Source organism: Ylistrum balloti, unplaced genomic scaffold (genome assembly GCF_031769215.1).
Source record: "Ylistrum balloti isolate Yb309-2 unplaced genomic scaffold, AGI_CSIRO_Ybal_v1 Utg369760, whole genome shotgun sequence".
Taxonomy (NCBI): Eukaryota; Metazoa; Mollusca; class Bivalvia; order Pectinida; family Pectinidae; genus Ylistrum; species Ylistrum balloti.
In genome coordinates, this window is record NW_026781959.1 from 494051 (window position 1) to 511256 (window position 17206).

Consider the following 17206-nt stretch of genomic DNA (forward strand, 5'->3'; position numbering starts at 1 on the left):
ATTGAACATGTTTTCACATTGATTAAATCTCAAATAAAAAAAGGTACATGGTGTAAAAAATAACTGGGACTGTGTGGGGTCATGTTATACATGTATGTAGCGTTTATTTGGAATGTTTGGGGTCAGACATATCATTTCTGACAGTAATATTATGTAAACAGTAATTCTATAGAATGTACCTGTCATTCTGTGCAAAGTGTGATAGAATGAATCAAGTGACAGGTGATTGTGTGTACCACACATTTTCATATTGATATCCTAATAGGTGAGTATTTGGCCACTCAACCCCTGAAGTATATTCAAGGATACCAAATATTTACTGGAATCAAATGGGATGATGATACAGAAAGAGAAAAATTAGAAATAATGATTTCAAAATACATAGTATATATACTGGTGCAGTTTATAACCTGGAAAATATGGTACATTAGTGTACCAATTTTATTTCTTGCTGAAGAGGAGGGGAACTTTCAGCCCACCATCATTAGATGGCAGGCTGTTTAGATGTTCTGTGCATCTATTGTCCATCCATCCATTCATATACAGTTCTTACAAGCACTATTTCTTGAGAGGTACTAAATGGATCATTGTTAGATTTCATGCATAGGTGTCCCCTTGATCCCTAGTTGTGCATTCTTTTAGAACAGATCAGAAAGTCAAAATATCCGCTGTAGCCATCTTTGTTTTTGATAGTTTGTTATCACGCTTTCCTGAGAAGTGCGAGGTGATCAATTATTCTCAAACTTTTGTATGTATGTACCACTTGGCCCCAGGATGTGCCTTGCCTAATTTTTTTTTTGACAGATCAGAAATTCAAAATGGCCGATAATTAACTCACCTGTCAATACAACAAAAAATTAAGAGCAATAAATAAGAAAATAAGGGAAAATAACTCGCTCACATAAAACCAGTGAAGATTGTACAGTGTTGGGTGCTGAGATATTGTTATCAGAAATCTGGTTTTATGTCCCTTACACATAGGTAATACATTACAACATGACATTGTGTATACTTAATTTGTTTGTAGAATACTCCTGACAAGGTATGAACAGTTGCTTGATGCTTTGTAGATTTTTCAATCGCTATGAAATTTTTATTGTCAAATATGTCATGCAGTATTTTTGTCTATTATTTGAATTCCTTTAGTCCACTTTTAGCATCAGTATCTTGAACATGGACGTATATATTGAACATGTACCTCATTCCTTTAAAAGTTTTATTGTTTAAATATGATTATTTATTTATTTATAAACATCTTAAAGAAAAGTTTATATTTGAATGATATAAAGTAGAAAAATCTGCGGTCAGACTTGGGATTAAGTACCAATCTTTCTATTGTGGTGAAACAAGAATTAGATATATATAGCTTAAACCTAATGATATTAGTACCTGCACAAGGGAAATAACTCTTTAAGGGAAAAAATATATAAATATATATATGAACATGATAATGTTACAAAAATGAAAGGAACTCTTTTTGAAAATTACAACTTGTGCTTGTTATGCCTACAATAGCTTCGAATTCTAAGTCCATGTATCTACTTAAAGTTTGGATATATTTTGTTACCATAAATATTTGTCCATCTCGGTTCTTGCAGGTAAAAACTGAAATTAAAATTGAAATTTTTACATTTTTCTATTATAGAAGGATTCATTTATATGATTTAGCACATTACAAATATTTTATGAATGTTTCCCCTGTTTTATTGTTTTATTTAAAGTTTAAACCTCCAGAAATGCTGCACTAGAGTACATCCGCAACATTTGTGTGACATTTTGCTAACATTTTTTAGCTCCATGATTTAGTGGTTTGCATGCAATTTCATGACCAAATAACAAATGTTTTTATACCTAATTCTTAATTACAGATTTTGTTGATCAAGCCAATATCAATGCAGAAAAAAAAAGTGAAATTGATGTGACAGATGAAAATTAAGTGCTTGCAACCTTCATCAGATTGGAGCACTTTAATTGTGGATTTGTGTGTTTGCTTTAACCAGATTGGCGTGTGATTTGTGTGAATGGGATGTTTAGACATGACTTTATATCATTTGTGTTACATTGAGACTGAATCATTCTAGCTGCCCCAGGTCTTCAGTAGGCTAGTATGTAGCCTGCCAGCATTTCAGAGCAATCCCCTTTAGTTTATTTTATCATCCTATATTACAAATGTACATACATTATACAATAATGATAGGATTCAGAAACAAGTACATAGTAATTATAACATAAATCTGTCTCCTTAAGTTAGTTAGCCCCTACATTGGCTAACATTAAGCCATGTTTGTGATGAATTTGATTTTCTGCCTCACCAGACTTTCCTTCTACAGACGTCACATTTGCCATGTGCATAAACTGACTGACTAAAGTGTGGAAAATCAGCTGTGCACCTTTACATATATATTAAAATTTTCAGCTATGCATCTATACATATAAATACAAACCTTCACCTGTACACCTGTCGTGTATTTTCAAACCATCAACTGTACATCTGTACATAATCAAACCTTTACCTGTCCACCTGTACATTTGTATTCAAACCTTTACCTGTCCACCTGTACATTTGTATTCAAACATTCACCTGTGCACCTGTACATATGTATTCAAACCTTAATCTGTGCACCTGTACATACATATTCAAACCTTTACCTGTGCACCTGTACATACATATTCAAACCTTTACCTGTGCACCTGTACATACATATTCAAACCTTTACCTGTGCACCTGTACATACATATTCAAACAGTCACCTGTGCACCTGTACATACATATTCAAACCTTTACCTGTGCACCTGTACATACATATTCAAACCTTTACCTGTGCACCTGTACATACATATTCAAACCTTTACCTGTGCACCTGTACATACATATTCAAACATTCACCTGTGCACCTGTACATACATATTCAAACATTCACCTGTGCACCTGTACATATGTATTCAAACCTTTACCTGTGCACCTGTACATACATATTCAAACATTCACCTGTGCACCTGTACATATGTATTCAAACCTTTACCTGTGCACCTGTACATTTGTATTCAAACCTTTACCTGTCCACCTGTACATATGTATTCAAACCTTTACCTGTCCACCTGTACATATGTATTCAAACCTTTACCTGTGCACCTGTACATATGTATTCAAACCTTAATCTGTGCACCTGTACATACATATTCAAACAGTCACCTGTGCACCTGTCACCTGTGCATCTGTTCATACATTTTCAAACCTTTACCTGTGCACCTGTACATATGTATTCAAACCTTTACCTGTGCACCTGTACATACATATTCAAACCTTCACCTGTGCACCTGTACATACATATTCAAACCTTTACCTGTGCACCTGTACATTCATATTCAAACAGTCACCTGTGCATCTGTTCATACATTTTCAAACCTTTACCTGTGCACCTGTACATTTGTATTCAAACATTCACCTGTGCACCTGTACATACATATTCAAACAGTCACCTGTGCACCTGTACATACATATTCAAAGAGTCACCTGTGCACCTGTACATACATATTCAAACCTTTACCTGTGCACCTGTACATATGTATTCAAACCTTTACCTGTGCACCTGTACATATATTTTCAAACCTTCACCTGTGCACCTGAACAAATGCAGGGATTAATGTACGATCAATACTAGAAACTTATATAATACCTGATAACACAGCTACAGCTGAGCAATCGCACTTAGTCATTGGGACCGAAGCCAGAAAATTGAAACCTGAGACAAAGTGATGCCTGAATAATCAGTACAATGACGGGAAATTTTGGTAGAATTTAGAATTGATGGACCAAAGAATATATTTCATATAGGTGCAGCTTTTGATTCAACAGTGTTCCTATCATCTGTGTTTAATTTACTAAGATAAAGAAGACAGAAAAAATTAGAATCAAACAAAACTCTCAACTCATCCGATGTATTCTATTCAGGTGTGTTTGACACAAACGAGTTTTATTATAATGTCAATTTCAATAATAGAATACTTAAGTACTGGAAAAGGTGTGTTATTCTCCTTGTGGTATGTTTTCCCTCTAAATATAAACAAATTCCCAATCAAGAAAATATATTGAAAATGTGAGGAAATTTAGGGAAAATTTACCCCAAAACAGAGCTAATTAGTATATTTTTACTGAAGTTGTTTTCTGAGCATACCATCATTAAAAAGAACTATGAATCTAACCTCAGTATTGTCGTATTTTATTCATGTAATCTTCTTGTACATCATATCTATCCATTTTTTGAATTCTGACAAAAAAGATTGTTAAAGATTCCTCTATTTCTCGAAATAGGCCAAACATTCTTCTTTTCCAACAAAAGGTAGTATTTTCCCAAGTTCTGGATTAATCTTTGAGTACATGATATGTCTTTTAACTCATTCTCAGAGGGACTCGGCTCTTTCTCCATGTTTCATATAGCTGGTGCTAGAATGCTTCAATAGAAAGCTGGTTTCAAACCTTGATGATATTTTGTTCTGAAATATAGAGATAGACTGTGTGTTGTAGAAGCCATCTATGTGGTGGGGACATATACAATAGACTTTCCCCTGAAAAAATAACGGTGGAATTAGAATTGAATGTGAAATATAGATCCTACTAGGAGTGTATGATAATGGAGATATATGGAGTGGACATTTGTTGGATCAGGCTTCGCTATCAACTTCCAAATTGATGTGAATGAGGAGGAAGTGCTTCACCAACCAATCATTGGATTGGATTTGTTATATTGTGAGGTGCCAGGAGTATAGTATATATGTTAAGGCATTATATATATTAAATGAAAATATTGTATAACAATGAGTAAAGTTATCCTATGTGGTTCTTGTTTTGATTGCATCATTAAATGGATTCTCAGTTGATATCAGTTCTACTGTCAATGTGACATAACTTCTCTACACCATTAGATGGTATAGTGGCAGAATCAAGGGCTTACAGTGACAGCTACTTGATTGGTCCTCGGCAACATAAACCAACCTATCACAATTCCCATTAACTGATGTAGTTGTCCATCAAATGTTCTCAATAGGTGTGATTCTCGTTCACCTTGTCAGGATATCTTCAAGGTCACGTGTCTTTAGGACTTAACAATACATTTCATCTTTAAGCTTACCACCATTACCAAACCAAGTGGATACTGGATTATAATTTGTCCTGTGTCTGTCCATCAAAACTTTCACTTCAATCTTAGAGTCTAGTAGACTGAAGATCTCAGACATTTTCTGAGCTGATGCACTCTTGTTACAAGATCCAATTAAAGCCAAAGTCAATGGCATTTTTAAAAATAGTACTGTTAAGTATTTTAACACAAGCTCCTGTGGTGCTTTGTATTTTCATGCTTCTATTTTTTTCTCTCATTTAGCTTTTGATCAATGATTTTAGGTAGCATGGTGCATACTAACTGAATGAGTTTTTCTTGAAAATATATTTAAATTACATGATCATTATCATGTGAATGATTTCCATTTCTCCTTTCTTTCTTTCTTTTTTTGCACAATTGCATGTTAAGTTGATCACTATAAATCAATGGAGATATTTTCTGATATTATTTTGACTTAAAATGATTTCTCTGCTATTTTTGTTTCTTTTTGTCCTCTTCTGGAAATTTTGATGTTGGTGATGAGTGATTGACAACAGTTGTTGGACATGTTCTCTGACTTGACCTAAGTGATCTGTTAGGAAGTTCGAGAGATGACATGTGATCACCAGTGATCTGTTAGGAAGTTCGAGAGATGACATGTGATCACCAGTGATCTGTTAGGAAGCTCTAGAGATGACATGTGATCACCAGTGATCTGTTAGGAAGTGCTAGAGATGACATGTGATCACCAGTGATCTGTTAGGAAGTGCTAGAGATGACATGTGATCACCAGTGATCTGTTAGGAAGCTCTAGAGATGACATGTGATCACCAGTGATCTGTTAGGAAGTGCTAGAGATGACATGTGATCACCAGTGATCTGTTAGGAAGTGCTAGAGATGACATGTGATCACCAGTGATCTGTTAGGAAGTTCTAGAGATGACATGTGATCACCAGTGATCTGTTAGGAAGTTCTAGAGATGACATGTGATCACCAGTGATCTGTTAGGAAGCTCTAGAGATGACATGTGATCACCAGTGATCAGTTATGAAAACTATTCCAGGACTGACATTGTCATGGTTTATTTGATGGAACTTTTTTTTTTTACCAAAACTCAGATTGCATGCCTGTAATTTCTTTGAATCATATGCTCACGGTTAAGTATTCTGTTCATCGTTTGAACTTTGTTTGACATTTTAACATTGATTTCAGGTCAAACTAGGAACCCTCCTTGGTGTGTACCTACCTACCATACAAAACATCTTTGGTGTGCTGCTCTTTATCCGTATGACATGGATTGTTGGTATGGCTGGAGCGCTGGAGGGGCTGGGAATTGTCATCATCTGTTGTTGCACAGTAAGTAACATATTCAGGATATAAAAAATATGTAGTATTAAACAGGATGCTGGTGGATGAATCGATTCTCCTGATTACACAAACAAGTGTCTGGATGAACCAGTTCTAATGAACATGCAAACGTGTGTCTGGATGAAACAGTTTTACAGAGCACACAAACATGTGTCAAGGTGAATTAGTTCTACTGAACACACAAGCACATGTTTGGATGAACCAGTTCTTCTGTACACTCAAACAAGTGTCTGAGTGAACCAGTTCTACTGAACACACAAACAAGTGTCTGAGTGAACCAGATTTAATGAACACACAATTAAGTGTCTAGATGAATCAGTTCTACAGTTAGGTACAGATGAAAGTGTAACATTACCTTGGATGTTGTATATCTTGTGATTTTAATGGATCTTTTTATTTCTTTGAAAATATCTATTGATCAGGAGACTCTTTGTAAAATGTTTCATCTTTTAAAAACATGAAATTGCAATATTTTTCTCATCGATTCTCAGTAGGGGATTAGTCTAACACCACTCCTGATGTCTAAAACAGGCCTTTAGGATTGTGATTCAAACTTCTGCAGACAGCAATTTGACACACAATTTATGGTGTACATTATCAGAAACTACCAAACTGTAACTATGTAATTTTTGCTGGCTGCTTCCTAATAACAAACATGTCATTTGCAGACAATGTTGACAGCGATATCGATGAGTGCCATTGCTACCAATGGTGTGGTTCCTGGAGGTGGGTCATACTTTATGATATCTCGAGCTCTTGGACCAGAGTTTGGTGGAGCTGTCGGGATTCTCTTCTATCTGGGGACAACAGTGGCTTCGTCAATGTATATCATAGGATCTATCGAGATATTGGTGGTAACTATTTAGTCCAGACGTGTTTGTAGGCATTGTCATGTTACATAAATGTCAAGTACAATTAAGGAGAATGTTGGGATAGATATATCATGTTTATAAATGTATGCTTTTACACAGAGAAGTGATAAGTCCTACTGCTGTTCTTAATTATCAAGTACATATACTTAGTAGATAACCCTATACTTCTTCCCTTTACACCCAAAAACAAAACACAAAAAAATTCATCCCATCGTTTAGTCATACTTTCACATTCTCAATCAAAACCTGTCATCCATATTTTAAATTATCACTTCAGTGCATGTACTACTTTCTGAAAATGTTAATTTCCTATCGTGACATTGAACCCCTAACTGACTACATACCTCAACAGACCCTGTTCCCATACCCAATTCTAACCCCATCTCCTCATATGTCTCAAATCCCAACCCCATATCTCATAAATCACAAATGCTGACCCTATATCCAACATATCACAAATTGTAGCTCCAACTCCTCATATCTTACAAATAAATCCTTACCTAATTTCAATACATATCACCAATTCAAACACCTTTTTCCACATACCATAAATTCAAACACCTTTTTCCAAATACTATAAATTCAAACACCTTTTTCCACAGATTACAATATTTGCTCAATATCTCCCCAAGTCTAAAATCTAGATTCAAACAATATAACTCCACTAGTCACAAAAGCTAACTTGGTTTTCCCACAATTCACAAATGCTAGCCACATATCCTCACAAATCTTACAAGTCCTAACCCTACATTCCCAAATCTCACAAATTGTAAATATCACCATATTTTTGTTGATATATCGCAAATTCTGATATCAGAGTTCCCCTCAAATCCCAACCCCAACACCTCAAATCCTGGTTAATGAGTATAACAAAATATCAAATGATAAGTTTTATTTCACCGATATTTATACTTGTGTTAGTTTCATTTCGATGAAAACAAATGGTGACAAAAGAATATTTAGACAGTTTTTCTTGTGCATATTACATTCATAGAGGTAGAATGCTTTTCACTGCTAACATGCATCAGCAGATTTTGTGTAACAAAGGCAATACTTTTTTTTTGCAGAAATACATGGCGCCCCAGATGTCCATATTTGGTGATATGGATGTACAAGCCAATGCCTTTAACAACTATCGTGTATACGGGACGTGTGTTCTCATTCTCCTGGCCATCATTGTTTTTATAGGCGTCACCTTCGTCAGTAAATTTGCTGCCCTGTCTCTCGCCTGTGTCATTCTCTCGATCTTCTGTATATATATCGGCATCTTCGTAGCCAATCCGGACAGTAGTTTATCGTAAGTAGTACTTTTCAAATCCAGTCAGTAAAATTCTTCTCACACGTTAACGTCAATGAGATGAGGATCAGTGATCCTGTATCAAATGTTGTGTACGTGAGAATGTCAGTATTGTGTTTGGAGATTTGTTATCATTGAAATAAACATTGAAATGAAAATTACTTCGACAACAATCACAAATGATAAACATAAAAGTCAGAATACCAAGGTATCAATACTTCTGTTATTGTCATTTTATCACAGAACTTTCTACTCGCTTTTTTTTTTAAAACTGTTTTCAGTTCAGATGAGGGGATACATTCTCCTATGTCACATATTGGTAACACCAAGGTATTACATTACACAAAACATTTGTGTCGAAATAATCCTCCCAAGACAATACAGCAGACCCAAGCTGAATTAAATACGTCGAGAAGCAGAGCCGAATTATCATACCTGTCAGAATATGCTATCGTCGCACTTTGAAAATGTTAGAATTAGAAAATTGAATGGTTTCTGGTGGAGTACTAAATATATTTCACTTGAATATCTGAGAATACTTCTTTTTTTTTAATCAGCTGATTCACACTCACAAATAATGTTGGAATTTTGGTGTTTCTTGTGAAACTGTATTGTCTGTGTAGATGTTGTGAGAACAGAGACCTATATAACAGAGAGATAAGTAACCAGTTCCTTTGTATAGAGTAACCAGATCTCATTTGTAAAGAATTGTGTGTTCACAGATGTAACAGAGAATATTTAGCCTGTTCTGAATAAACGAGACCTGCAATCATTGGATGCAGGTTCCGCTGCAATCTGATCTTCCTGTAACAGTTAAAACAGAATTATGACCATTATTTCAAAGAATGCGAGACTTTTTTGTTGATTTATTACAGTATTTGACAATGAAAGTGTGATGTATTCTGTGGCCTATGTGACACACAATTGTAGGATGTATCGACACTTCTAACGCTGTGTTTTAACATATTACTCAATAAAGCATGTAAACTTCACAATATTTATTAGTAACATGCATGATTTAGCAGGAACTGCGAAAGTTACACATCTCTGTTATATATAGGTATCTGGTGAGAGTATACATATCGGAATACACATATCGTATTAGATGTTTTGTCTGTAAGGACAACATATTAGGTGTTGTATGGAATGGTGTATTAAATGTTGTCTGTAATGTAGGAAATGTTTTGTCTGTAAGGACAACATATAAGGTGTTAGTTATGTTAGAAGATAATGTATTAAATGTTGTCTGTATGAAATGTACTAAATGTTATATATTTAGTACTAAATGTTATATGTTTAAGTACTAAATGTTATATGTTTAAGTACTAAATGTTATATATTTAGTACTAAATGTTATATGTTTAAGTACTAAATGTTATATGTTTAAGTACTAAATGTTATATGTTTAAGTACTAAATGTTATATATTTAAGTACTAAATGTTATATGTTTAAGTACTAAATGTTATATGTTTAAGTACTAAATGTTATATATTTAAGTACTAAATGTTATATGTTTTAGTACTAAATGTTATATACTTTAGTAGGTATTGTTGAAGCATGTATGACGAGGTTTGTTTTATTTCAGCATGTTACTGATGCAACACTGTAGATTTAACATTGACGAGGTAAACATTGGTACAGTGTGATGCCCTCTGACCTTTCTCTGTGTATACCTCTGACCTCTGACCTAACTAACACCATGCAGTGCTCAGAATTCTCATTATTATCCTCCATTAACCACAGATTTTTTTCCTTAAAGGGTATTTTTTCATATTTCACATTAATTATAGAGCAAGTTTCAGTACTTCACTGCAGCTTGAATTACTTATTAAGTGGCTGCCTTGTTTGTTTGTCTTTCCATCCCTCCTTTCATGTCTGGAGCATAACTTCGCCCACAGTTAAACTAGAATAATGAAACTTGGTATACACTTTTGATCATGCTACGGCGATGTGCAGTGTATCAAATGAAGGGCCAACAACCCTTAATAAGAGAGTTATTGCCCTTTTTTAAAAATTTTGTGTCTAGACCACAGCACCAAATTGTTTGCATTTACACAAGGATACTAAAACTTGGTGGATACATTAATCATACTAAGATAATGTGCTGTATACCAAATTCAGGGCCCTTGACCCTTCAGTTAATGAGTTAGTGTCCTTTGTTAACAATATCTTGTCTAGACAAACTTTGTTTGCATTTAAGTAAGGATGAAGAAACATTCTGAATACATTGATTATACAAAGACAATGTGCATTGTACCAATGTTAGGGCCTGCAACGCCTTAATGACAGAGTTATTGCCCTTTGTTAAAATTTTGTGTCCAGGGCATTACTTTGCCTGCATTTAAACTAGGATATTGAAACCAGATATATATATCAGCCATACAAAAGCAAGGTTCAGTGTAGCAAAGTCAGGGCCCATCATCCCTCAGATACAGAGTTATTGCCCTTTGTTAAAATTTTGTGTCCTGGGCATAGCTTTGTTTGCATTAAAACTAGGATCATGCAACTTTGTGCATGCATTGGTCACAATGTATGCAATGAATGAAAGTGTGCAGTATACCAAATCAGGGTCTGCAACAACTTGATTACGGAATTAGTGTTCTTTGTTAAAAAATTTTGTCCAGTAAAGTCGTTTTTGGGGAGTATTCATCAGTTTCACTGAAACTCTTTAAATGGTATTTCTGTGGCTTAATTATGATGTAATATTTTCCAATTCTTAAAAGTTCTTAATTTTTTTTAGTCTTTTCTCTTCAATCTAACAGTCGGGGACAACCGTTCATAGCAACATGTTATGCCTGGAACATAAATATTCACCGTTGATTGTTGATAGTTTTTTATCACGGATTCTGTGTGAGTTTTAAGCATGCAAATGAATAATTTGTTGTCAGTTTCTCTATTCTGCCTCTCTGTCAAACAGTGTTGGTTCCATAAAACACTTGTTCCTTTGGGAATCCATTTATGTGATGGTCTCTACTTCAGAATGGTGAAAATTCATTACTGGAAATGAATGGCCTTTCATGAGCATGCAATTTTGAGGATTGTTTGAGAACGGTGTTGATCTCAACTATTGAATGATATTATCATGGTAGTAACAGTCACAAGGGAATGCTCAAGGATGATAAATGATTTTATTTAAAACTTTTAATTTGAAAGACCTCTTGACCTTTGTATTGTTTTCATTCCTTCTTTGTAATGATCACTGCTGGTTTATTGTCTCATGTGCTTTAAACATTACCATCAAGTCATTCCTGTAAGTATAGGACAATCCTCTAAACCAAGGGCAGATAATTGAAGATATTTCAAAAAGTTTTTGGTTCAGCTTAACCCACATATAACATAAAATTTGTCAGTAATTAGTGAAATGGTGTTTGAAACTTTGCTTAAAATAATTTTTAAAAGAGTTTTTTAAGACAATATTTCTAATAATTCTTGAAACAATCCTTAAGTTAATGTTATCCCAAATCCTGTTTTAGATGGTGACAAAAGGTTTGTTTTTCAGTGTTACCCTGATTCAGGTTTGTGACAATCCCAAAGTTGTGTATTTCAAATTTATCCCAAATCAGGTTTGTGACAATCCCCGAATTATGTTTTTCAAATTTATCCCATATCAGGTTTGTGACAATCCCACGAATTATGTTTTTAAAATGTATCCCTAATCAGGTTTGCGACAAGGCGTGCTTTGAGATTTTCCTATCAAGACTCGTGTTTTAATTCTATGATTTAATATCACGGATTTTGGAGGAATGACATGCTAATTTATCTACTAATTACCTTTTCTTTCTGATTCCCATCAGTGTTAAGTATAAAATAATTTTAGTTTTGCTACAAACAACATCATATATACCTCCTTGGACTAAATATAGAGAGTAACAGGTAGGTGATGGATTTATACAGATGGTGACTGGAACTCATAGTAATGGAGTCCTTGTCTGGGACTCATGGTGTGGGACTCGTGGTGTGGGACTCATGGTGTGGGACTCATGGTCTGATATTATTTGACCTTAACAAGTACTGCCAGCAGTTTGTCATGTTAAAATGACCTTACCAAATACTCCCCATGGTTTGTCATGTTATCATGACCTTACCAAATACTACCCACAGTTTGTCATGTTATCATGACCTTACCAAATACTACCCAGAGTTTGTCATGTTATCATGACCTTACCAAATACTGCCCATGGTTTGTCATGTTATCATGACCTTACCAAATACTACCCATAGTTTGTCATGTTATCATGACCTGTCCAAATACTACCCATGGTTTGTCATTTTATCATGACCTTACCAAATACTACCCACAGTTTGTCATGTTAAAATGACCTTACCAAATACTACCCACAGTTTGTCATGTTATCATGACCTGTCCAAATACTACCCACAGTTTGTCATGTTATCATGACCTGTCCAAATACTGCCCATGGTTTGTCATGTTATCATGACCTGTCCAAATACTACCCACAGTTTGTCATGTTATCATGACCTGTCCAAATACTGCCCATGGTTTGTCATGTCCAAATACTCACCATGGTTTGTCATGTTATCATGATCTTACCAAATACTACCCATAGTTTGTCATGTTATCATGACCTGTGCAAATACTACCCATGGTTTGTCATGTTATCATGACCTGTCCAAATACTACCCACAGTTTGTCATGTTATCATGACCTGTCCAAATACTGCCCATGGTTTGTCATGTTATCATGACCTGTCCAAATACTACCCATGGTTTGTCAGGTTATCATGACCTTACCAAATACTACCCACAGTTTGTCATGTTAAAATGACCTTACCAAATACTACCCAGAGTTTGTCATGTTATCATGACCTTACCAAATACTACCCAGAGTTTGTCATGTTATCATGACCTGTCCAAATACTACCCACAGTTTGTCATGTTATCATGACCTTACCAAATACTACCCACAGTTTGTCATGTTATCATGACCTGTCCAAATACTACCCATGGTTTGTCATTTTATCATGACCTTACCAAATACTACCCACAGTTTGTCATGTTGTCATGACCTTACCAAATACTACCCAGAGTTTGTCATGTTATCATGACCTTACCAAATACTCCCCATGGTTTGTCATGTTATCATGACCTTACCAAATACTACCCACAGTTTGTCATGTTGTCATGACCTTACCAAATACTACCCATAGTTTGTCATGTTATCATGACCTTACCAAATACTACCCATAGTTTGTCATGTTATCATGACCTTACCAAATACTACCCATAGTTTGTCATGTTATCATGACCTTACCAAATACTACCCAGAGTTTGTCATGTTATCATGACCTTACCAAATACTACCCATAGTTTGTCATGTTATCATGACATTAGTAGTACAATTCACAAGTTGTCCTGTTAGAATGATCTTCTTGAAGAATTTCTACAGTAAAAAGTAAAAATGGAACTATTGATCTGGAAGTTGATGAAAATTCTATGCCATTATATGCATTGCTTTCTGTGATTCCATTTATTCTTTGTTAGGCAAGTGATACAAAATCAAGCAAAGCTGATTACAGAGTTGAGAATTACAGTGATTGTCAATCTACCAATCTTTGGCTTGTTCAATCAACATTATTTTCAAATGTGATGCTTTATACAAGATTATCTTTATATAGAAACTATAGAAATCAAGAGCAGTGGTGGGTTTTTTTGCTATTATCACATACAAATTATTAACTTATAGCAATTTCAGTTTCCCTGAAAGCTTATGAAACACCAACAACTCAAATAAAATAAATTTGAAGTGATTTTGGAGGCAATTCAATCTTAAACCAGAATCCGGGATTTTCATTTTTAATAAATTATTGATTAATTCCTTCAGAGTTATCTCCCTTCAATAAGTAGAAACAATTCAACAGTGAGTGATTCTGACTTTGACAATATAATCCAGAGGAAGAGGAATTAATCAAAAAACAGTGATTTAATCATAAAATTTCTAGTGATTTTGAAAATCAATTGGTAAGAATGTCAAAATGTTATTTTTAACTGACTTTATATTTTGTACAGACCTTTGATAATATGATTTAATCTATTAAACATGTTTTTGGATATTCAGTGAAATTTTGTTTTTGTTGTGTGTTTTTTATAACTGATATTTGAGTTCCATAGTAGTAAGTCAGTGTGTGTGTATGGGGAGAAATATAATTATGTGGTATTCTTGTATTGCAGTATATGTGTGTTAGGTAACCGGCTGATGTCGTCTAAAGTTGTGGAAGTTAATGGGACATTCATGTGTTCTAAGAGCCCAAACATTAGCGGAGGTATCTTCTCCAGCTACTGCAGTGTATTCAATGGTACGACTGACTGCCGAGGAGACTTCTTCGAAGAGCATTCAGCGAAGACCATCCCTGGTATCCCTGGTCTGGGCAGTGGTGTCTTTGTTGGTAAGTTTTCTTTTTAAAAAAAACACTTGTAGTTACTATCCCAGTTTTACCTACCGAAATGAAGTAGTTTTTGATATTTTCAGCTCTATCATGAAAACTCAAGAAACACTGTTCACTTAATCAATTTGAGTTGGGATTTTTGCTGTTAATGTGATTTTCTTGCCAGATGTTAAAGATTTTTGATAGAAAACCAATTATTTCATCATAACAAACCTGACATATAGAAAACAAAATATTTCATCATAACATACGATCTTTTGCAGAAAACCTGACATATAGAAAACAAAATATTTCATCATAACAAACCTGACATATAGAAAACCAATTATTTCATCATAACATACGATCTTTTGCAGAAAACCTGACATATAGAAAACAAAATATTTCATCATAACAAACCTGACATATAGAAAACCAATTATTTCATCATAACATACGATCTTTTGCAGAAAACCTGACATATAGAAAACCAATTATTTCATCATAACATACGATCTTTTGCAGAAAACCTGACATATAAGAAAACAAAATATTTCATCATAACAAACCTGACATATAGAAAACCAATTATTTCATCATAACATACGATCTTTTGCAGAAAACCTGACATATAGAAAACCAATTATTTCATCATAACATACGATCTTTTGCAGAAAACCTGACATATAGAAAACAAAATATTTCATCATAACAAACCTGACATATAGAAAACCAATTATTTCATCATAACATACGATCTTTTGCAGAAAACCTGACATATAGAAAACCAATTATTTCATCATAACATACGATCTTTTGCAGAAAACCTGACATATAGAAAACAAAATATTTCATCATAACAAACCTGACATATAGAAAACCAATTATTTCATCATAACATACGATCTTTTGCAGAAAACCTGACATATAGAAAACCAATTATTTCATCATAACATACGATCTTTTGCAGAAAACCTGACATATAGAAAACAAAATATTTCATCATAACAAACCTGACATATAGAAAACCAATTATTTCATCATAACATACGATCTTTTGCAGAAAACCTGACATATAGAAAACCAATTATTTCATCATAACATACGATCTTTTGCAGAAAACCTGACATATAGAAAACAAAATATTTCATCATAACAAACCTGACATATAGAAAACCAATTATTTCATCATAACATACGATCTTTTGCAGAAAACCTGACATATAGAAAACCAATTATTTCATCATAACATACGATCTTTTGCAGAAAACCTGACATATAGAAAACAAAATATTTCATCATAACAAACCTGACATATAGAAAACCAATTATTTCATCATAACATACGATCTTTTGCAGAAAACCTGACATATAGAAAACCAATTATTTCATCATAACATATGATCTTTTGCAGAAACCTGACATATAGAAAACCAATTATTTCATCATAACATACAATATTTTGCAGAAAACCTGAACAATAGGTACACACGCAAAGATAAAATCATCGGTACAGATGAGAGCGGTACTTCTGAGGCGGAAATCATCGCTGACATAACATCATCATTCATGGTCCTCCTGGCTATCTACTTCCCTTCCTGTACAGGTAGGTGCTGGGTAAACTTTGATATCTGTAATGAAAGTATTGAATAAACATAAGTTACCTGTGTGTGTAGATATTGGATAAACATGGTTTACCTGTACAATCAAATACTTGTTAAACATAAGTTTATCTGTACAGGTAAATTTGTGATAAACATGGAATTTACCTGAACAGGTAAACACTAGATAATTGTATGATATTACATCACATAATATCTCTCTGCATGTTATAAATATATACATATATAAGATTAAAATACAAAATCAAAACAAATGTTCATATCAGACTGGCAACACCTGCCCAGGGCTTACTGGAAAAAAATCTCATTTCAAAAAAAGAATATTAATGGTAAAAACATAAATAAACAATAAATAAACACGAAAGAAAACATCCACAAAATACAGATTTATTTTCATTATATTGATGGAAGGTTTATCAGATAACTTGAAACATGGTATTGGTATATTTTCATGATTCACCTTACAGGTATCATGGCGGGGTCCAACAGGTCTGGAGACCTGGCTGATGCTTCCAGATCCATACCAACTGGTACCATTGCTGCCATAGCAACAACCTCGTTTGTCT

The 17206-nt window shown here is 34.1% G+C and overlaps 1 protein-coding gene across 1 annotated transcript in view; it reads left to right on the forward strand.

The window, feature by feature from the left end:
• Nucleotides 1-17206, forward strand: part of LOC132543626 (solute carrier family 12 member 4-like) — a 64353-nt gene that overhangs the window by 33280 nt on the left and 13867 nt on the right. Inside the window, exons 4-9 of the mRNA XM_060207142.1 lie at nt 6310-6453; nt 7134-7319; nt 8405-8634; nt 14825-15039; nt 16487-16624; nt 17108-17206. Of these exons, the coding sequence (XP_060063125.1) occupies nt 6310-6453; nt 7134-7319; nt 8405-8634; nt 14825-15039; nt 16487-16624; nt 17108-17206 (1012 nt within the window). The remainder of the gene's footprint in view (nt 1-6309; nt 6454-7133; nt 7320-8404; nt 8635-14824; nt 15040-16486; nt 16625-17107) is intronic.